This window comes from Chrysemys picta, chromosome 8, assembly GCF_011386835.1.
Source record: "Chrysemys picta bellii isolate R12L10 chromosome 8, ASM1138683v2, whole genome shotgun sequence".
Taxonomy (NCBI): Eukaryota; Metazoa; Chordata; order Testudines; family Emydidae; genus Chrysemys; species Chrysemys picta.
This window is the reverse complement of record NC_088798.1, coordinates 103321537-103345042: the sequence shown is the minus strand read 5'-3', so window position 1 is coordinate 103345042 and position 23506 is coordinate 103321537. Positions and strand designations below refer to the sequence as shown.

At 44.7% G+C, this 23506-nt stretch overlaps 2 protein-coding genes across 4 annotated transcripts in view; one reads left to right on the top strand and one right to left on the bottom strand.

The window, feature by feature from the left end:
- The window catches only part of CANX (calnexin), a 64440-nt gene extending 41487 nt beyond the window's left edge, over positions 1-22953 (bottom strand). Inside the window, exon 1 of one of the 3 annotated variants that reach the window (XM_065556001.1) lies at positions 22587-22953. In XM_065556001.1, coding sequence (XP_065412073.1) covers positions 22587-22610 — 24 coding nt within the window. In that variant the 5' untranslated portion in view covers positions 22611-22953. Of the gene's footprint in view, positions 1-22479 lie in introns of all 3 variants that reach the window. The other 2 variants (XM_005295844.5, XM_065556002.1) reach the window with 2 other exon arrangements.
- Positions 8455-20427, top strand: LOC101946405 (leukotriene C4 synthase-like). Its single transcript, XM_005295839.5, has 5 exons — positions 8455-8788; positions 14387-14486; positions 15806-15876; positions 16138-16219; positions 16894-20427. Exons 1-5 carry the CDS (start codon positions 8731-8733, stop codon positions 17018-17020), a joined length of 438 nt encoding a protein of 145 aa, XP_005295896.1. The 5' UTR covers positions 8455-8730; the 3' UTR covers positions 17021-20427.
- Positions 22954-23506: the final 553 nt, after the last annotated feature.

Sequence of the window (23506 nt, the reverse complement as noted above, 5' to 3'; positions counted from 1 at the left end):
CCTATGTTGTGGTCACAAAGGTGAAAGAGGGTGGGGAAGCTCTTTCTGGTGCTATGCAATCCATCCCCCATCCCTGGGCAGAGTATTTTGTTTTCCAGTGCCTTGTTAGGTTTACTTTTAAATGCCTAAGTGGCGGGTGTTGTCTTCATTCCGTTCCACTACTTTGGGTGTGTCACCTGAATTAATCTAGTCGAAGGGAAGGTCCCAGTGCACTACATGTGTAATATCATTTTGCTCTAACTCCTGGCCACAACATCTTTGGAAAGATTGTTACAGGCTAGGATTCCCTCCCTATTCAAGTATCAGAGGGGTAGCCGTGTTAGTCTGAATCTGTAAAAAGCAACAGAGGGTCCTGTGGCACCTTTGCATCTTCAGATGCAAGAAGGGAGGTTCTTACCCACGAAAGCTTATGCTCCCAATACTTCTGTTAGTCTCAAAGGTGCCACAGGACCCTCTGTTGCTCCCTATTCAAGCAATTCATAATTTGCTACCCCCTCTGGGGCTGCAATGTACACAAGCTAGAAGCATGTTGCAGAGGGTTTTACTGGCCCTAGCACATCTTGCCCACTGCAGCTTGTGTCTGTGAGATAAAGCAGATCACTGTGGCATTTGGACACATAGGGTCAGAAATACCCAATCTAGATTTACAAGGCAAGAACTATGCATTCGATTGCCCCAGCAGGCTCTTTTACAATTATTTATCAAACAACAATAAAAAAAGTTATCTCTGTAAACTACAACCCCTAGTAGTTATTGGTGGGTTTTCGAGGGGTGTTCTGGAAAATGAGGGATTGAACAGGGAAAAAATAATTAGATGCCAATACAAGGGCAAGTGTGGTGGGGTGAATGGCCTTCACCTGTTCCTAACATTTCCAAATTCTCCATTAGGGAATCAGCATCAAAAAATTCTGCTACAGCTCCCAAATGGTTTTCAATTTGCAGCCCCTTACTGCTTTCTGGTGTCAAGCATGTGCCAATGTCTCCCTACCAGAGCAGCTTCCCCCCCCAGTATCTGCTACTGCTTATGCTTCTCTGTGGTTTTGGGCCTAATTCTGCCTTCTTTGCCAGTGTTGAGTGGCCCTTTACTCCTCAAGGCGTTTAATTTTTTGCAAAAAAGGCACTGTTCAATGTAAGTAAGAGGAATATGGGCAGCATCAAGCTTTTTTATGAATATATTCTAAGGCTCCCAACCTGCCCTCAGTCTCTGTGGGTGCCAAGGAGAAGAACCCAGCAGAGTTGGGTACAGGGTGCAGAAGAATGTCTCCCTGATACTGCATTTGCAGGTAAAACTGGCTACTTTGTATTGTTTATCAAGTCCATCAATTCATTTACATTTCTTCAGTTAAACACAAGCATTGCATTTTGTACCTGTGATAAAAAGGTACCTCTGGGGGCCCATGCAAACCCTGGCATATGTGGGCTGTTCTAACTTACAGCAGCCGTACCCAGCCATCGATGGGCTGCTCCGCAGCTCAGAACTGCAGAAGCACACAGCACTCTGGCTGCTTGAAGCATGACCCTACACTGGAGCTCTGAGGGGTGCAATGTAACACCAGGCAACCCTACGCTGCCTCTGTCCTGGGGGAATTCCCCCAGGGTGTGCTCTGTCTCTTCTTGCTCTCCTGGATCTACATACAAAGACAGCCCAGGGACCAGAATCTGGCCCTCTGTTTACACCTGGCTCAGACCCACATTCTACAGCAGAGATGAAATTCTCTGGATCTCATTACAAGCACTTACCTTAAAATCTCACCTTAAACCACCCCCTTCACCTTATAATTCCCACCTACTCCCTCTGTATAAGAACTTGTTTTTCTGAATAGTCACCATAACACTTTACTGACTGCTGCAGCCTTATATTATTTAACTCTATAGTGCATTTTGGGAGTGCAGTTTGTGTGGGAGACGCTGTCAAAGACAAAGTTAAATTCTTCAGCAGGATGCTTCACTGTATTGATAATACAATAATAATAAAAAGCTGTTGCTTTTCACTTCCACATACAACATATCACTAAAAATTATGCAGATGCATTTTAACTATATTACTGGGTGTTTCTTCCTAGCCAGAAGTGTCGCTGCCATTGTGTTATTTTTTGATTTGCTCTCTCTGGTACCTACTGAAAAGGCAATAGGAAAATTGGCAAAACAAAGGGAAAGAAGATGTCCTATGTGATATCAAAATGAAATTGGGCAAAACAAAGAAGAACGTTTAGTTGCTTGATTTTTTTAAGCAGACATTAACAGTCTAATTTAATATCCTCTGAATCAATAGAACACTCTCTCTATATATATTTTAAACAGGATACAAACTGCTTAAAGAAAAAGATTTCAGAAAACTTTTCAAGTGCTCCCTAAATGCCCCCATCATCTTTCTCTTTCCCCCAAACCCTGACTTTTGATGTTATTTTTAAAAGATTGGATGCGTGTATTTGTCCATAATCTTTAAAGACTTTATTTTCCTCTGTCATTTCTGTTTCACTGGATGTCTTCATCTTTGGTTAAGACAAATCAGAACTTTAGCAGAGGGATGTTCCAGGTTTTACCTTTTTCATGCAAACTGCTCACACACAGCCTACTTTTCCACACAGAGGGTACAACTCCAAGCAGAGGGTTGTAGCAGCTCCTTTAAAAGCTGTTCTGATTCATAAAAATATATGGATTTTTTTTAAATTGACCATAACAAATCTCTGGAACCATGGACTGTATATTTGACCTCTTCAGTATGTCATGAATCAAGAAGTCACAGGGATACCTGTTTAAATCATTTAGAGTCAACAAACTCAACTCATTCCTCAGACATGTTCTATGCTACACAAATGTTCTCTTTATGTAACATTCTTTACCATATGGATGGTTGCTAGACAGGGCATATTTTGATGTCCTTTTTTGAAAGGGAATAATTCCATGCCCCATCTGAAAAAGCAGCATGCTAGGACACCAACTCACCAAGTGCTTGTGCTGAAGGACAGGCCCAGTTTTTAAATCGCTAAAAGTAAAGGGTGAGATCATGTTCTTACCACAGAGCCCAGGCTAAGGGCAGCATGGAGCCACAGTGCCTCAGAGGAAGCATGAAGAGGCACTATGCTTGCTGGAGTTCTCTGTGTGATGTTGCACCCCATAATGCTTTATAGAAATATGCTTATGAATATAAATATGACATAACTGGAATATGTTTTATGCTACATATGCAATGTAACATATCTCTGCATAGGTTATGATCTACTGAATATATTCATCCTATTTGTATGCATGTATCATTTTTGTATTCAAAGTTATGAATATTGGCTGTATACTTGTTTGATTTTAAGAAGCCTCAGTGAAGCATTTGGTCAGCTTCTTGAGAAAAGACTATTCTCAGTAAGTGTCCAATTAAGAAACACTTATGCTGACAATGGACCTTAATAGACACCAATCCGCATCTGAGCTTTCCTGGGAAGTTCTGCAGAAAACTGAGTCATGCATGGACATGTGACTTGTCCATGTGACCCCAAAACTTCATTTTGTAGCTGGATTCTACACAGCAGGAGAGAGGGGTTTCCACCCACAAGAGAGAAACTATATAAGTCCCTGGGAAACCCCCTCCATTTTGTCTTCAGCTGGCTCAAGAGGTAGCCTTTCCACCCCCAAAGGATACCTGAAAGAAAGTGGAACAAAGGACAGTAACCACAAGGGTGTGAGTGATTGCTGGATCCAGACTAGAAGGAGGCTAGTCTGTAAAAGAAGCTTATTGGAACATCTGTGAGTGTGAGATTTCATTTGTAATCACTTTCTTACTGTATTAGGTTTAGACTTGTGGGTTTTATTTTATTTTACTTGGTAATTCATTTTGTTCTGTCTGTTATTACTTGGAACCATTTAAATCCTACTTTTTGTATTTAATAAAATCTTTTTACTTATTAATTAACCCAGAGTATGTTTTAATACCTGGGGATGCAATCAGCTGTGTATATCTCTCTCAGTGTTATAGAGGGTGAACAATTTATGAGTTTACCTGTATAAGCTTTATACAGGGTAAAATGGATTTATTTGGGGTTTGGACCCCATTGGGAGTTGGGTATCTGAGTGCTGGAGAAAGGAACACTTCTTAAGCTGTTTTCAGTTAAGCCTGCAGCTTGTGGGGGACGTGATTCAGACCTGGGTCTGTGTTTGTAGCCTGGCTAGCGTGTCTGGCACGACCAGGCAGGGCACTGAAGTCCAAAGCTGCCAGGGAAAACGGTACTCTCAGCACACCAGGTGGCAGTTCCTAAGGGGGTTTCTGTGCTCCAACCCGTCACATTCTGGTTGTGCTGATGGGGATGGAGAGGGAATAATTTGTTACAATTATTTCAAGAATGCAGCAAACTTCCCACACTCACTAGCTAGTGAGTAGGGGATGGAGCCATAACTCTACCTACTCCCTGCCCCATTTTTGGCAAGTTACTCTCTCCCTCCACTACCACACAGTCTAGCCCAGAAGTAGTAGTATCCGCACATGCCTCCAGGAGAGAAGCAAGCCTCCTGATTGGTTGAGGAAAAGGGGGCAGGGGCTTTTACTATCCTGAGAGAAAAAAATCCTATGTGAATTTAGCCAGTAGAGCTGTGTCACTCTGGAGATACGGTGAAGAAAAAGCAGCCTACCTTTAAAAAAAACAAAAAAACCCTCCTATATACACATAAAATCCTCTTGATAGCACAACAACTTTGGCTTTTTTAAAAGCTTTGAATGAGGAACATTGTTTTTACTGTATGTCTCAAAGGATCTAGACAATCCACCCTTCAAAACCTATGTAAGTAATGTTGACATTATATTTTGACTTTTCAGCTATTTGGAGTCAGTGCAGGGTTCTATTCATTTTGTTGTCTCATAAAATACACAAAGCATACTTTATTCCATAGCCTTTTACTGTAGTTAAGTCTTCCCAATTTTCCTGCAGAAAGACTTGTTGGGTGTTTTCTAGGTTTTTGTTTTGTTTTGGTAACAGTTATAGCTTTTATTTAAAGAGGAACAATAACTTTGATAACTCAGATGCCTTAATTAAACAGACACCTGCTTGAATTAAATGCACTTTGAGCCTGAATATTATGTCTTTTTAATTTCGCATCATTCCCCCATCCTCCCTGTTCTACCTTGTATAATGCTGCAAATCCTTACTCATGAATGGGATTAGAATAACACATGTACTTAACTAACAAGCTCCCTCTCTTACATTTTTTTATTATCTGAGCCATTGTCTTATAAGAAAAATTGTATAAAAGTTGTTTTACAACATAGTATATACAGAACTATAAATTGGCCCAAGGAAGCTTCTAAAGTTGTATTGATGAAACCGGTTATCTGTGACTTTCTTCAAGTTTATCATATTGATCACATATTGTGTGGTTTTCTACTCTTCATCTTTTGTCTTCTCAGTTGACAGTGTTGGTTTAAATCTTTCATAATCTCATGTTTAGGTCCAAACTTCTTTTTCTTCTACATCTAAATGTAACCTATTTATTAGTTGACCTATCAAAACTCTACGTAATATTATGCTTTTGTCCTTTTTCCTCCCATCTATTTTCCTTATTTTTATATCTTAAATTTTAGTTTAATTTTGATTATTGTTGAAGATGCTTCTCCCTTCCTTAGTATTCAAAAAAAGTTCTAAAAAAATCAGGTTTGGTAGCGGGTGATGACCATCCTCCAGCAAACTCCAAAAAGTTCCACCAGATTTCTTAGTAGTTATCTTTTGGCCTTGTCCCCTTTAAAACTCTGACTTGATGAGTTAATTTTTCTAGTACCAGAATTTCCCACACTTTTTGATAGCAGTCAATAGCTTCAGGGGAGTCACTCCTCTTCCACCACCTTGCTATAGTAATCTTAGCAGCAACTACGAGATGAGCCATCAATTCTTTATGGCTTTTTTTAAGACACTGAGTTTTCAGGACCATTTAATTCAAATACTAAAGGGTTATCTAACAGCTGACACCCTGTTATCTCCCTTATGGAACCCAACAGCTTTCCAAAATGTCTTAATTTTGGGCCCATCCGCCATATATAGAGAAATCCTCCCAATTTCATCACATTCTCTCTAGCATTTACCAATCCTGTACCATACATTTATTTAATTTTAAGGGGAGTTAGGGCCCACTGATAAAGAATTGTAACATAATTTTATTTCATTAATGTATTTATTGAGGGGGGGGCATTGCTCCATATGTTCTCACATTGTTCAGTTTTGCTTGTTTATGCCCAGGTCAACTTTCCTTCTTTTCATAAACATAGGTTGTCTTCTCTAAGTAACAGTTAGAAATGACTTTGTATAGAATGGACAGTAAGCCTTTCTGTTTCATGGATGTAGGGAATAGTTTTTCAAATTCTTTCAACTTTCTGCCTTTTTGTAGGGGTGGGGTGAAAAGTGTCTCAATGGTAGGTATTGATATACTGCAATTTTGATGTCTTTTGTGAGCTGTTGTATTTCATCAACTGATCTGTATGGATTGTCTCTAAATAGCTGCCCAAAGTTTGATATCCCTATTCATTCCCGCACTGCAGAGGGAGGCAACAAACAAACAAACCAAAACAACAAAAAATTCCAATGTCACTGCCAGTTTGACCTGAGGGAAAAATTCCTTCCTGACCCTACATATGGTGTTCAGTTAGACTCTGAGCATGCGAGCAAGAACCAGCCAGCTAAGCACCTGAGAGAGAGAGAATGCTTAGTGCCACCTCAGAGCCCTGGCCCACCCTGCCCACTGTCCCATCTCCAGCCGTGGCCGGCCCTGATGCTTTAGAAGGAAATGAAAAACCCTCCAACAATACATTGGGGTGGAAGGGAAGGGAATTCCTTCCTGACCCCTGATGGTGTCTGGCTGAAATCCTGAAGCATGAACTTTAGGAACATAAGAGCTAAACCAGAAGTAAGCCCCAGGGCTGTTGAGCCCTGCCCTCTACCATCACAAGCAACCCTGTCATACAATTTAATTAATAAATTTGTCTAGCTCTCTTAAAACTAATTGTTTGCACTCACAACTCCTGTTGGGAGGCTGTTCCAGAATTTCACCCCTCCGATGGTGAGAAGCCTGATTTTCTTCTTGTTTACACTGAACTGATACTTGTAGAACTCCACTGATTGCAGTGCATATTGTGGTGATTTACACCAAAGCAAGTGAGAGAAGAACCAGGGCTCTGATTTTTGTTGTTCGCTTTTATTTATTTCCTGTTGTTAATAGACTCCAACCTGATTAACAGTTGGTAGAAAAATTCTTGTTAAAGATTAAAAGACTCCAACCCCTTGGACTGAGGTCTGAGAACTCCTACCCCTTCTTGTTTCCTCAAGAAAAGCCAGAGATTAGAAGACAATATTCCTAATACTTCTAAATTAAAACAAACAAGCAAGGACATTCCTCTGGTATTCTTTATCCATCATAAAGCAGCAAAAAAGGGCACCAGCTTATTTGCTTCCTTTGCAGTTCTATTATTAAAAAATATATATTAGAAAATGAGAAGCCTGTTAATGTTACTTGATCTTTTGTTTAATTCCTGTCAGCTAGGTTGGGGTTGGCCTTGTTTTCTTCCACAGTCACATTTAATGATCGTTTTATCTTTATCTCCTTTTCTGTGTTTGGATTAAAGGGAAACTACTCAGTAATAACAGAGGAAGGAAACAAAGGGCTGAATTCAGCTCACATATGCTAATTTTACATTAGTGGGAAGATATTAATTTCAGTGCAAATGACAGCAAGAATCAGTGGGTTTTTTTGCTATGTCCGAATGCAACCTTCACTCAGGCAGAACTCCCACTGATGTCAATGGGAGCTTTGCCAAAAGTGTAAAAACTGTGGGTGAGAATTCCAAAGCCGACTGGAGGATTTAGGTGCATGACTGACTCCAGTTTGTTTCACTGGGAATTGTGTATCTAAAGCTCCTCGGTGGCTTTGAAAATCTCAGCCTGCAAGATTTAACAGAATCATAGAAATGTAGGGCTGGAAGGGACCTCAATAAGTCATTTTGTCCACACACACACCCTGCACTTAGACAGGACCAAAGTAAAGTATTACCCTGCAAAATAGATTCTGTTTGTCTTTGAACTTCCCCCACCATCCAATGCCCCCATTATGGCAGAATCATCACATGGGAACTTTATTTATTAATTATTATTATTATTTTGATGTCACAACCATTATTAAGTTCTTGTTTTGACACAGTTATTTTTGAGGATGAGTAATCTGAAATTAATTAGTATAGTGAAAATACACTGGCAGTACTGGGTCACTATTATCCAATAAGCTGCAAGATACATGCACACAGCATCTCAAGGAGAGCGGTGTTTTCATCTGTGATACCAGTAGGAAAAGCATCTTTTGGCCACCCCTGGGTGTATGTGTGAGTGGGGTCAGGACTTTTAGTTTTAATCTTAATCAGACACCTTCTAAGCGGCTGATTGTTGGGATCGTAGTGCTTATCTTCTGCTCCCAGCTGCTGGTCCGCACCTTTCCCCCGTTTCCTTACCATACATTCCCAAAAGGAAGAGACTGAGGATGGAAATTCTGACCTGGTTAAAGACTCCTATCACATCCTGTTGCTTCAGAGAGCGTGTGTGTGGCAGCAACTGCCCAGTTGGTAGTATCAATCTCTGGAGCTTGCAAGGTGGCTAGGAGTCAACCCTTCCTGCTTTCTATAGCACATACTGCCCACCTCATCAGAGGAGAGCGAAATTAACCAGCAGACCATTCTAGCACAAAACGGACACCCCGTAGTCTGGAAGAGACAACATGCTGGATCAGATTCACTTGCTGGCTGCTGTGACGGTCCTGGGAGTCCTGGAGCAAGGTATAGTGATTGAATATGCATTCCCCACAATTGGATTAGCCAGTTTACATCCTAGCTGCTCTCCTTTTATTTGCCTGAATGAATAGCTCCTGTGATGGGGTGGCTACCCCACACAAGGCCTGAAGGGGTAAAGTAGGAGAATTAACCTTAGGCTGCACCTGGAGGAAACCCAGGGCATGCTAGGTCCTAATTGCGGGTGAAGTCCAGGTGGGGGAGGAGCTGGGCAGGATCTCTAAAGAGAGAAAGTTGGTAGGCTGAGGGGGTAGGAAGATCTGCAGTTATACTCCCTGATGCAAGGGGGCAAGAGTAGGAAGTGGTAATGATGGCATAGGAAGCAGGCCAAGGAAGGAGCAGTAAGGGCTGGAAGAGTAAAAAACGTAGAGCTGCTGGGTTGAGGGTCTCTGGACTGAAACCTGTTGTAGATAAGCTTACCAACTTTCTAATTGCACAAAACAGAACACCCCTGGCCTGCCCCTTCTGTAAGGCCCTGCCCCCCACTCACTCCATTTCCCTCCCCCATTACTTGCTCTCCCCCACCCTCACTCACTTTCACTGGGTTGGGGCCTGGGATTAGGGTGTAGGAGGGGGGTGAGGGCTCTGGCTGGGGGTGTGGACTACAGGGTTGGACCAGAAATGAGGGATTCAGGGTGTGGGAGGGGGCTGTGGGCTGGGGCAGGGGGTTGGTTGTGGGAGGTGGTGTGGGCTTTGGGGTGGCATTGGTGATTGGCTTGGGGTGAAGGAGGGGGGTCTGGATTGGGGTCAAGGGGGTTGGAGTGTGTGAGTGGCTCAGGGCAGGGGGTTGGAGTGAGGAAGGGGGCACAGGATCCGACTGGGGGTGCAGGCTCTGGGGTGGGGCAGGGGATGAAGGGTTTGGGGTGCAGGAGGAGGCTCAGGGTTGGGGTATGGGGTTGGAGCCTGCCTTAGCCCCGCTGCACTGCGGACCAGACTTTTAACGGCCCGGTCAATAGTGCTGACCGGAGCTGCTAGGGTCCCTTTTAGACCAGGCATTCTGGTCGAAAACCAGATGCCTAGCAACCCTAGATGTAAAAGGCGGGCGTGGTTTCCCCTACGTGTCACTGCTGGAGTGACACACTAGGGATAGCCCATTTGGTGGTAGTTGGAAGCAGACTTTGATGATACACTGGAAGTGGGGAGAACTTTAATGGGACTTAGCCAGAGGGCTAAGCCATGAAGAGGAAAGTGCTGCAGCTCCCGGCATGTGAGAGGCCAGGAGGGGAACGACTGGCTAAGTGACTACAGGATGGGGCGTCAGACCGGGTGGCAGAGATAATTCCTCAGATGAGCCACAAGGGGCACCGCCAAGTGGTGAGTAAAGAAAACCCTGTCAGTCCTGCTTTGTATATTAAATTTCAGCCGTTGTTCCTGTAACTCCCCAGCTCTTCAGATGCTGAATGAGTATTTGGGCTAGTTTTCTAAATGCATTAACCAGAAGGGCTGTCGGTAATGCCAGGGTAATAGGGTTGGGGAGTCTAAGGGAAGGACGTCTTTCTCAGGGCTAGTCTAAACCTAAAACTTAAGTCAACCTAGCTACATTGCTTGGGTCTGTGAAAAATGTTGTGGCTTGTGCGGTGTAGTTAGGTCGACCTACTCCCTGCTACAGAAGCAGCTATGTTGATGGAAGAATTCCTCCGTTGAAGTAGTTACTGTCTCTCAGAGGTGGATTACCTGCATCAATGGAAAAAGCCTTCCATCGGCATAGGAAATGTCTAACTACAGCGGCATAGTTGTAATGCTTGTAGTGCAAATATACCTAGTCTCTAACATGTTGGGAATTTCTTGATACATCTGACTTTACAAATGTAGCAAGCTCCCCAGGAAACCGAAGAATCTCTCCATTTTACAAATACAGTAACTCCTCACTTAGTCATCCCAGTTAACGTTGTTTCGTTGTTACGTTACTGATCAATTAGGGAACATGCTCGTTTAAAGTTGCGCAATGCTCCCTTCTAACGTCTTTGGCAGCCACCTGCTTTGTCCACTGTTTGCAGGAAGAGCAGCCTGTTGCAGCTGGCTGGTGGGGGCTTGTAACCAGGGTGGACTGACAGCCCCCATCATCTCCCCACTCCCCTAAGTTCCCTGTGCGGCAGCCGCCCAGCAGGCTAGCAATTGCAGCTGTCCCTCCCCGCACTGCCATGTGCTGCTCCTGCCCTCTGCCTTGCAGCTGCTCCCCAAGCCTCCTGCTCCCTGTGCAGGGGTGGTGGAAGGGGGGGCTAATGTCAGGGTGACCCTCTCCCCCCAGCTCCTACACCCCACTTACCCCTTATTCATATACAGCAGGGAGGGGACACGGAGGGAGAGAGACAGAGAGAGCCTGAGGCAGCAGCTGCTGTCTCAACTTCCTGATCCACTTAAAAAGACAATGCACTTAAGAGTGGGTCAGCTTACTTAGTGGCAGTGTGCATTTCTCTCTCTCTCTCTCTCTCTCTCTCTCCCACACACAAAGTGTGTGTCTGTCTCTGTCTGTTATGCTGTCTCCCCTCCTCTCCATTCCTGCTGCCTTGTAGAGTGAGAGGCTACATTAACAACAAGGTGTTAACCCTTGAGGGCTCAGCCGAGTGCTAGTTCATCATTTAGCACAGGGGTTCTCAAACTGGGGGTCAGCCTCAGGGGGTCACGAGGTTATTACATGGGGGGTTGTGAGCTGTCAGCCTCCACCCCAAACCCTGCTTTCCCTCCAGCATTTATAATGGTGTTAAATATATAAAAAAGTGTTTTTAATTTATATGGGGGGGTCGCACTCAGAGGCTTGCTATGTGAAAGGGGTCCCCAGTACAAAAGTTTGAGAACCACTGATTTAGCAGCAAGGCATTCCCTGGGAAATATCCCACCCTCTTCCATCCTCTAACTTCACCACCTCAACCAAGCTTCACAATTATCATAGCTGTGAACAGTATTAAATTGTTTGTTTAAAACGTATACTGTGTGTATATCTATATAATATATATTTTTTTGTCCGGTGAAAAAAATTTCCCTGGAACCTAACCCCCCCCCCATTTACATTAATTCTTATGGGGAAATTGGATTCGCTTAACATCGTTTTGCTTAGTCGCATTTTTCAGGAACACAACTACAGCGTTAAGTGAGGAGTTACTGTAGGCTCATTTTTTCCTGGAGGGTCCATGGACTTCAGTGCAAACAAAAAGAAAACTAAGCAATGTCCCAACCACAGAAGAGTAGAGTGACCAGAGGCAATGGAGAAAAACCCTTCTGCAGGCAGAAAGCAATGGCTTCTGGTAGGAAGGGAATCTCCCTAGATCTGGTTCCTCACTGCATGGTAAAAAACCAAGTGGCTGGTAAGGATTTCAGAAATCAGTGTGTATGGTTTTCTGGCAGGTCCGACTTGGCGCTTGCAAACAGTACACAGGATTATCTGATTACATTGGCCATTTTTACATGCTTTCTAATGACCCTGGGCTTCCAATGGCTCCTACATAGGATACACTCCCGCACATTACTTTTTCCTAAACCCATCTCACTGGACCCAGGGGTATGAGAGTCACAAGTGTGTGTGGTTGCCGTGGTGTGACCAAACTCAGGAGGTGAAAGGTAATAGTGTGTTCCATCAGATTCCTCAGTACTAGGAAATCTGGGATTCAAAATTTGGTACTAGGATGCAAATGAGAGAGCTATGTTTGTCTTTTCTTTCCTTGGAAAATAACAGGCCTGGTCTATATAATCGCTCTTTGCTCTGCGTATAAGTAGATTGTAATGAGTCCCCTTTGTCAACATAGTTGACTTGATGGTGGCCAGGCTGATTGTCTAAGAGTAATTGGATTCTACAGTGGTGTTTTTGCCATGTAGATGGGAGCACTTATCCACGCCTGTGTAGTCGGTGTTTGCTTCCTTCACTAATGAAGGGCGGGGCGTGGATGTCCCTCAGTGCTTTCAGAACTTCCCGTTGTACGAACAGGCCAGACTTTGTAAAGGCAGCTAAGACTGCCTCAAATTCAGGTGACCTTTTCTAGGGAGTTCCTCACAGTGTGAGATATTTGGATTAGAGATAAGAGATGAGACTGAGTCATGCTGGTTCTTCCTGGTTACATAGGTAGCTGTGCTAACATAGCTGGCAGAGGGGGTGAGTCCTGGGAGAATCTGATTTCATATTGAGCCTTGACACATAGTGCTAAGCATTTTGTATCCTCCCACACAGAGGCATGGAAGGAAGGGGGCATGTTGGATCCAATTATGGAGACATAGGAGGTCCTATCTATGTTGCAGAAGAACAGACCGTCTCACTTACTCCAGAAAATGAATTAACTTACTCTCAGAAAAATCACACTATAGCCTTGGTCTCAAAGTCTGAGCATCGTGTACTCCTACCTCATTGTGAACCATCCATTACCATGTTGTATACATAGATGTGCATCATGATGCACATCTGCCATGTTAGAACCAGGTGACACACATGGCAAAAAGTTATAGCCAAGACCAGAACATCCACAGGAAATTATGCCCCTCTCAGACCTCACAATGGACAAGTCTGATAGGTGGACCTGTCCCTAAAAATGTTGGGCCATTGATCATTCTAAATAAAAAATCCAATACAGAAACTAAGAGGGTGTTGTCTAGAGGCAGAGTGGGGTAGTCAGAAAGATGTGGCAGAAACTTGGCTGGAGGTGTATTATAGGTCTGAAACTGGAGAAAGGGGAAGTTTGGACACAGGAACCATCTTCCTAAGAGTGATTAGGTAAAGGAACAACCACCAAGAGCTGAAATAGTCCAAGGGTTTGGACTTTACTGTCTAGGAAATTCCTTCCAGATTTGTCATTGATATCTTGCCAAACTTCCAGTATGGCGCTCACCAAAAAATTGGGCCTGATTCTTATTTACACTAAAACCAATTTACACCACATTTATCATGGAAAGGGGTCTTGTAAGCCCACTTTAAAGGTTACAATTGGATTAGAAGGCCCCTTTTCCAGAACCAGCGGGGTGCAGGGATGCTTTCATGTACATGAGAATCGGGTCTCTTCATTCTTTGTGAAACCCCTGTTCAAGAGGTGCATGTGTTGCAGACAGGAAGGATTAAAGATTAGGGAATTGATTTGTCTTCCATTTAAAAATATTGTTCTCATCCTCAGAACTAAGATGGGAGAGGATACCACGTGGTAACTGACACTATATCAAGTGCATAGGCTGGGAATATTTGTATCATATTTGTTCCTGAAATTAGACCAATATGTGGCTAGTGTAGCATAAGTCCATCCTGTGAAATCTGGATGGTGTGTGTGGAGCCTTGTCAGAGCTGGAGACTGGAAACTGTTGAAAATATCTCACTAGTGGAAAACTCTGGTCCCTTCCAAAGGCATCACTTTTTTTTCTTTCTTCAGAACTATTTGTCTGAGTCCTGGGTATAATTCTTTTATGGTAAAGATAATATAACAATAGCGGCATAAGGTGTGTGGGGGGGGGAATGACTCCATTGCATGCAGGGACATTACACCAACCTTATCTTTCATGTGGCGGTGGAATGTTAACAAGCCCTTGTAGCACAACACTGAGCTCCATCATCCGTGACAGTCTCCTGGTCTCCATGAAGGCTGCTAGGATCATGGCTTCTTGTTTCTTTCTTTGCAGCTTATTTCTCCCTCCAGGTGATCTATGCCAGACGAGCGTACGGGATCTCTCCTCCAAAAGTCTCAGGGCCACCTGATTTTGAGAGGGTCTTTCGAGCACAGTAAGACTTATTTTTAATGACCTGCTCCATGGGGCCAAGAGTAGCCTCCTATGTCATCTTTGCTGGCAGAGTTTGATCAGACAGTTTGCTCACAAGACTTCCCCCAGAAATGCAGGTGGTTACAGTATTGGGAGCCCAGAGAGAGGGAGCTGTAGGGGCTATATGGCTGACAGAATGGCAATGACTAGTCATGCTGCCCATCCCCCTGCTCTGTCAATCAGCCTGCTGTCTTGGTGGAAAGCTTGCTGCGTTTTAAACAGAGGGGACGGATTATTGGTATAAATCCCTCCTACTCTGGCTGGTTCAGTCTGGCACTGATGCCAGGGTTCCATCGAGGGAGGACCCCACAATGCCAGGGTCACATGGATTTATTAGTGTCGCTGTTAGGACTGCTCAGAAGTTAGCCACTATGGCTCAGTTTAAGACTTTAACTTCTACACCTTTCAGCTATAGATGGCAGAAACCAGCCTTGGGCACAGCACACTGAATGGAGTAGGGAGGATGATGGGGATCCAGATCTAGATCTCCGATCCCAGACTGGTTTTATGCCATCCCTGACAGAGTTTAGACTAGCCTAATTGTAGTGCTAAACTCCATCAGCTGGTAACAGCTCCCAAGGAGATCCGTCAGCTGGGCATAGCCAGAGTACAGTGCCCCTGATATAGCCCCTATGCCAGGTACTGTAATGGGGAGAGACAATGGCCTTGGAGGCTCTATGCTCACTGGGGTAATCCCTAGTTAAGGAGACGTGGCCAGTTTCCATCTCCTTTGCATCACCAGAGCAGGGGTGCAGGATCTGATCCTATACATGGAAAAAAAACAACTGGATCATTTATTCCATTTCCCTAACAGTGCAGGAAATAGTCCTCAGATCTGTAATCTCAGACTAGATCATTAGTGAAGATGGCTCCAATGGCTAACAGAACACACAACCATCGCTACCAACTAGTAACCAAAGCTGCCAAGGAAAACATAAGGGAAGGTGAGGAGGAGGATGCATGTATAAAAAAACCTCAGGCACCAGGCTCACCACTGCCCATGGTGCTGGGTGAGTGAAAAGCACTCTGAAAACTAATGGCAAGAAACCACAGTAATTGAATATTATGGCCCACATTCTGCTCTGAGTTACTCCGTAGAACCCCATTAGTTGGGGTTAGATAGGAGATTGATTCTGAAGACCGGGGCAGGAAAGGAATGGGTGCAAGCCACTGGGCGTTGCTTTACAGAGAAGTAGTCTCCGGAAAAGCAGAAGCCTGGAGCCACTGGAAAGCCTCAGAGAGGCACAGAATGCTGACCCTATTCTTCCTCTTTTCCTCCAGGGTGAATTGCTCTGAGTATTTCCCCATTTTCTTGGCTATTCTCTGGCAGGCTGGCCTCTTCTTCCATCAAGGTGAGACTGACCAGTTAGTTGGTTAAATGGGGCGGGGGAAATGCTGGATCTGTTTAGCTCTATGCGTCTATGTGCTGGCCCAGTGGGCAGAGTCTACAGGACTTGCTTCCTCAGCTCTCTGGCAAGATTGCACCCGCAATAGAGCGGGAACAGTCAGGATCTTCCCTGGAGGCTTTAGCCTTAGAGGGACAGGCTGGTCAAATAGTTCCAAAAAGCCTTTGGTGTCTGCTACTGTAATTTGTCGTCTCCTCTCAATTGCAGGTCTGACTGCTGCCTTGGGCCTGCTTTATCTCTACTCCCGCTACTGCTATTTTATGGGGTATAAAGAGTCCTCCTCGGGAAGGTAATGGAGCCCTGCTATGGTTGGGCATGGACTTCTTCTTTTGGGGTCTTTGGCATGGGATTTAAAGCACTTGGGATGTGGAAGAGTTTGGTTTCTGAGACTGCTGGCCTTCTGCCTATTCAGGATGCAGCAGGATCCCTACCTCTGTTAAAAAGATCAGCATGAATCAGAACTGCCAAGAGTTCTCTTCCCTGGAATATAAAAATACAGTTAGATTAAGGGCTGATGAAGGGAATTAGAGCCCACAGAAATTTATAGGGGCCTCTTTAACATCACAATGTCACAGCAGGTGTTTGAGTACTGTGTTAAATATTATGGGGAGCCAGAAGTCATTAATATGGGCTTGGATATAGGATTAGGGCTAAGTGTACAGAAGAGAGACAAGGAGAATTTTCTGCTTCCTGGTGTTCTGAGTTTCCCCTGATCATTTTTATATATATATATATATATAGTGTGTGTGCGCGCGCACCTGGGGTGAGCTAAAACAAGGGGAAAGGACTTAGTACAGATGGGAGCGTTTTAACCTCACCCTCCCTTTTAGGGGGCATAGGGAGGTGGGAATGGGAATCTAATGGGTTTCACTGTACCCTCTCCCCACTTCTCTCTCTTAGGGTATATTACTCCCCTTATAAGAGGCCAATGCTTCTAAGTCTGAGCATTCTGTCTCCCTCCAGGTTAGCCCCAATGTATTTCAGCGCTGGAGTTCTCTGGATTCTTATCGGACTCGCAGCAGTTGGGATCTTGCATTTCTTGCTCTCTCACCATCTGGGGATGAATGTCCTTCTGTTCATTAGCTTGTGAAAGGGGCGTCTCCTTGGACAACACCCTCCCTTCTTGGCCCCTCTGAATGTGTCCCCTTTCATTAGGTCCACATAGTCGGTCTCCTGCAGGCAGTGGTGAGCTGGAGCCGGTTCTCACTGGTTCGTGTGAAGCGGTTGTTAAATTTTTAAGCAGTTTTAGAACCGGTTGTTAACCCACTTCCCTGCGAGGGGGTGTTGTGGCTTTGATGGGCTCCTTCTGGGAAGTGATTTAATTCCTCCTCTGGCCACCGGGGGCGCTGCGCTGCGGGAGCCATGTGGTCCGCTGCCTGGCCCTGGGCACAGGACCTGTTGCTGCTGCTGCTTCCCCGACCCCTGGTCCTGGGGTTCCCGCTGCTGCCTGGTGGGTCCTCGGTTGCTCTGCTTGGCCTGGGCTGCGTTCTGCTGCTCAGGCTGCTCCGAGGCGCTCTCCCCGTGAGTACCCGCAGCCAGCCCCTGTCTCCAGACAGCCCCGCATCCCCTGCCCTGCCTGCAGCCAGCCCCTGCCGCACCCCCTGCCCTGTTAACCAGCCAACACCTGCCGCACCCCCATGCCCGAAGCCAGCCAGCCCTGCACTCCTCTGTCTCCAGCCAACCCCTGCCGCACCTCCCTGCGGCCCTGCCCGAAGCCAGCCAGCCCCACAGCCCCCTGTCCTGCCTGCAGCCAGCCCTTGCCTCCAGCCAGCCCCACGCCCCCTTGCCTCCAGACAGCCCCCTGCAGCCAGCCCCGCACCCACGCCTCCAGCTAGCCCTGCCCCACGCCCCTGTCTGCAGCCAGCCCCACGTCCACTGGTGCCCTGCAGTTCCCAGGACAGTAACCCTGCACACCTGCTTCAATGAGGGGGGCAGGGAACAGCTGGGACCCACACATATGCACACCCTAGGGTGACCAGACAGCAAGTGTGAAAAATCGGGACGGAGGTGCGGGGTAATAGGAGCCTATATAAGAAAAAGACCCAAAAATCATTAAAAATTCCTCCCAGGAAAATACGGATATAGGGTAACCCATTGGTACAAAAAAATACATACTGTGACACATCCCTTCAATCAGAACTTTTTATAGGGAACCAGTTGTTAAGATTTTGGCAGCTCATCACTGCCTGCATGTCTCATATGCCTGCTAACAGAATGGCTGTGCATAGCACTGCCCTCTAGTGGTGTAATGTCGGACACACGCGGTGTCTACATTCTAAGCACTTCACTTTCCTGACCAAGAGCCCAGTCCTGCTCCTATTGAAGTCCGTGGAAGTTTGTCACTAATGTCCATGGCAGTTGAGCCCAGGTGGCAAGGGAATGGAGCTGTTTTGTTTCCCTGTTTGTGGCAGCTAATGGTCCATGGCTGCATTCTGCATCTATGGGTGTGCGTATGCTTTGATCTGGGGATGTGATTCCCAGCTTGAGGAGACATACCCATACTAGTGCACTAAAAAGTAGCCAGGGCGGTGCAAGCAGCAGGAGGAACTAGCTATCCTGAGTGTGTGTCCATCAGAGACCATAGCTATGTCCCCAGGATGGCTGGCTTCTCCCATTGCTCACATTGTGGCAGCTACTCTCTAATTCTAGCATGCTGGCTTGATCCGATCTACCACAGGTATGTCTCCTGGATCTGGGAATCACACCCCCAGCTCCAGGGTGAAAACACCCCTGTGTGGGTAGCTGAGGATGGTAATGGCTGCAACCCCAGATGGCTACTTTGTGCATACAGTCTCATATATTGGGTACAGTGCTCTTCTGTTTTGGGTCCAGTTCACCAAATCCACTGCTATTTTGGAAGCTGTTTGGGATCCTTTTCCATTGTAGAGCGTTTCTCCAGAGGTGGCTCAGTCTTGAGGACTTCGAGATACAAAGTCCCAGCGTCTTGTCCCTGGGGAAAATCGTTTATTCTCCTCAGGTGTATAAATGGAGCTATTGCCTAAAATGTACTTATTTTCCACTGGTGCTGTAAAGCTTCATTAGTTAATATTTGTGCAGTGCTTTAAAAACATAAAACCCTGGCTAAGGGCTACCTGTTACTCACTACCTAAAAACTCATTAATTCAGAGTTAAGGGTAACTGGCTGGCCATGCCCGTACCCTGCCTGAGCGTTGAGTAGACCTATATTTAAACTCTGAAAACCAGCCCATAGAGAGCTATGGTACACACCAGCCCCACCCCCACAACCTTAACTATGCCCTTTGAAGCTGGCAAGATTCACTGGAGATATACTGTAAGTAGACTTCAGCCAGGGCAGCTCTATAATAAGTAGATGTGAGGAATGTGGTATGGTGTCCTACAGAAGTGTATTCACTCATTCATTTGCAGGCACTCCCCAGCTTCCCTTCACAGTGTTAGGGACAGCTGTAATGACTGGTGCAAGGAGTACATTGCAGCAGAGTGATACAGTGCAGGGGTGTCTGGGGCACCACTCAGAGAGGGCAGACTTAAATTTGTGGGGCAGGGGCAGGTATGTACCTTAACTCTGTATTCCTTGGTTTTCAGAGGTGCACTCAATGCCTGGAAGGGTGGGAGGCCCTGCCGGTCACCCTTAACTCAGTGTGAATAAAAGATTTTTGGACAATGAATTTTCCCCTTTTTGAAGAAGTGGGGATAGTAATGGGGGGCATGACTAGGGAGCACTGGAGGGATGGTGGTACATGAGGAGGCTTCCTGGGAATATCCCACTGGCCCTCAGCTACCAGCTCTATCCTCCTTCACAACTTTTTGCCCAAGGAACTAGAGCACTTAGAAAGGAGACAGTGACAAGTGTAAACCTTTGGGTTGTCATTTGGATGAACGATTGTAAATAGTTAAATATGCTGCTTGTGTATTTTTCAGGATAAACATAAGTTGCTGTTTTATGTGGGTGCAAGGTGAGTTCAATGGCCACATTGTGTCACCATGAGCCACCCACATACTTGGACATCTGGCTTGCAACAGAGTCCCAGTCTTGCTGCATGCACACAAATGACTTCTTCTGGCTCTTACATTGTTCTTGTAGCCATGTCAGTCGCAAGTTACTAGATGAGGTGGGTGAGGTAATATCTTTTATTGGACCAGCTTCTGTTGGTGAGAGACACAAGACATTACCTCAGCCACCTTGTTACTCTGGCTCATCCACTTGGCTTGAGCCACACTGTAGATCCAACTTCTACTCTGAATAACTTCTAAAATATTGCTTCCCCAAAGAGACAGTGGGTGCCAGATGCAAGCTGAGATCAGCCTCAGGAGGGTGATCTCAGCTGGCATATGTTTGGGGAAGATCAGAGCCATAGGTGAGCCCTAGTTATATGCAAAAAATATTAAATCCAGAGAGATCTAATGACTGCATTCCTGTAAAGCTCACTGTTGTAATGCTGTTTTGTTTAATATATACATGGCAAGGATTTGTAAACTTATTAATACTTCCTTACTAAATAAATAATATAGAAAGTGTGTATGTGTGTGTATATATATATATATATAATAAAAACTATAAAATGTTAGAAGTGGGCTGTAGCCCACGAAAGCTTATGCTCTAATAAATTTGTTAGTCTCTAAGGTGCCACAAGTACTCCTGTTCTTTTTGCGGATACAGACTAACACGGCTGCTACTCTGAAACCTATAAAATTTTGATGTCACATGATTTAAGTAAGGTTTTATATCAGGAAACCTTTGTCCTAACAGTCTATCCTGGACCTTGGTGAAGAACAGCAATTTAAGGCACTCAAAGTAAGCATGTGGATTTTAGAGCACTTAGTTTACTTTTTGACAGCCAGTTTTTCTAAGCTCAACCTTACCTCCAGTGGTGCTACTGCCACCTCGCTGTAATAACCAGTACATTCTTGCTTCTCTGCTGAGGCTATCACTTGAATGTTAGTTTTTTAGTTAGGCATTTACTGTTTAATATCTTGAGAGCCACGCTGTCTCTCAGGACCACACTTGAGAAAGGTATTCTCCTTGTGGTCACTGAATGGCTTTTCTTTTTCCTGGAAAATGTCTTGGTTCACAGATTTAAGAAAAGCCTTGTGCACTCATGAGAAAAATCTACATTGAACAGTTCAGGTGGTGATGGGCATATTTATGGCTGTGAAACGGTCTGTTCAGAACTTGGATGGAACACCCTCTCCTTGTATAGATCAGGAGACCAAAGTTAAAGTTGACGAATATCCTTCTAGAGGGACAATAACCCGATCAGTTAATAAGCCCTGTCCCTGGGTGGGAAGGTCTGTAAATCAGACTGAGTAACTCTATAACAACTATGTTGTGTTTATTTCAAACATTACCATGCAACTGTATGTATGTAAACCAGCCGCAGTAAAAATACAGGAGGAGAAAAAAATAAAATTTGTAGTGCATTCAAGTCCACCTGCAGCACAGAATAATAAAACTAGACTGGCTGTTTGGCCTTGGGCAAAACATATGTTGTCTCTGCCTCCCTTTTTCTACCTGAAAACAGGGCTACTTTTTACCTCCCAGAGGAGGAGTTTTGTGAGGCCTGATTGCCAGAGGCCCTGGGCACCTGCAGCTGTTGACTTCATCTGGAGTTCTGGAGGCTCAGCCCCGCTAAAAGTCAACCCCAAAGGATCAGATTGTGGAGAGCTCAGCACTCATGCTTGTGGCCAGATTTTCTAAAGAATTCAGCATCCAGTGTGCTGAGCTTTTTTGAAAACCAGATACTGAATCTCAATACTGTAGCTTTAAAAAACAAAAGCACTATAAATGTGTTAATACCATTAGTTACAAAGGGGACTCCATCTCATTTCCACAGTGCAAAAAGCTGTTAACATAGCATGCTATCAAATAATAAACCTTACATAAAACCCCCACCAAACCACTTTCCTGCCTATGTAACGGAACACCTAAGATTATGAGAATCAAAAGGGTTTATTTCATGACTCATTTCACAATTTTTCTAGTCCCTGCTTTCTTGTATTTTACTCAGCTTGAACAGTAAAACTGACTCACTTTAGAGAGACATGGTGTGTGAGGTGATATCTTTTATTGGACCCACTTCTACTGGTGAGAGACAAGCTTTTGAGCTTCTTCAGAAGAGCTCTGTGTGGCTTGAAAGCTGTCTCTCTCTCCAATATCCATGGACCAACATGGTTATAACAACACTGCATACAACAATAGAAGATGATAAATCACTTTCAGGCTTTCATGCGCCTCCTTGCAGTGTCTGGGGAGCAAACACTTGCAGAACAAGGTTCAAATGCAAACAAAAACAGTTGCACAATGACCTAGCACAATATCCCATCCTGACGGAGATCAATGGGTGGGACTGCAATATAAACAACAAAATAGTTTTCTTCTAACAGTTATAAGAATCTTAAACAAGATGGACATTGATGTTAACACTGACAGTATCTTTTTAACATAAGTGGTGAACAGTTATTTTACAACATCTGTCACATAGTGAGATGTTTCTTAATTCTTTATACCAATAAACAACATAATATTTTAAACTTTATCCCACCCCCCACGTTGTAACCAAAATAACCTACCAGTTCTAGAGTTAAAACAAAATAGCCAATTCCAGACTGCCACTGCAGCTCCCCTTTCTTTGTTCAAAGCATTGCTGACTGATTTAAATTCAATGTGTGGTGCTTACCACTCCTCCAGAGGCCAGTTCCATCTTTCACATAATCAGCCGGTTTTACAGCCCAGCTATCTCAGTCTGCAGATGCTACCCACCTTGAGCCGTCCTGCTTGTCTGTCTCCTGGTTTGTCAGACACAGCTGCAGAATGACTCAGCAAAAAGAAGTTAATGACTCAGCAATATGAAGTGACTACAGCAAGCTTTCTTCTCCTCCTCTCTTGCTTTGTGAGAGCATAAGAAGCACAACATGGAGCTGAGGGGCTTTGGCACCAGCTACAGTGTGCCTCTGAATCCCATGGAAACACGTTCTAACCCATTCTCCCTTTAAAGGTGCTGTGACTTAGAATTTGTGTCTTACTGTCCTGTGTATTAAGTACCCCGTGCAAAACAAAAGCTCCTCCCCCTAACACGGCTACCGCTCTGAAACCTGTCATTCAGCGATGTTTCATCCCACTGCTGCTTAATGATCTTTAATCAAACCACAGGACTCAGCATGAGACTGAGACACAATCTAAAAGAGTAACAGGCACCATGCTGACAGATGTAAAAGAACAATCAAAGCAACACCGTCTCCCTGCAATCATGTGACCAATATGTGTTTTAATGCCATCCACAAGCTACTCCAGTGGCTCCTGCCCCATTCATTTCAGGAGCAATAGCCCACATCCTCAAAGGTATTTAGGCATCTATCTGGACCTTTCTGCCTGTCTGAGCACCTCTAAGTCTTTAATGTACTGATCCCATTTTACAGATGGGGAACTGAGGCACAGAGGGTCAGATCCTCAAAAGCATTTAGGCACTTAACTCCCCTGAAACCAATCCTCAAATACCTTGAGGATCTGGGCCAGAGAGAATAAGGCCTTATCTACTCAAAAAAGTTGTACCATACTGGTCAAGTTGAAGCAGTACAACCCCTGCATGTGTTCACATAG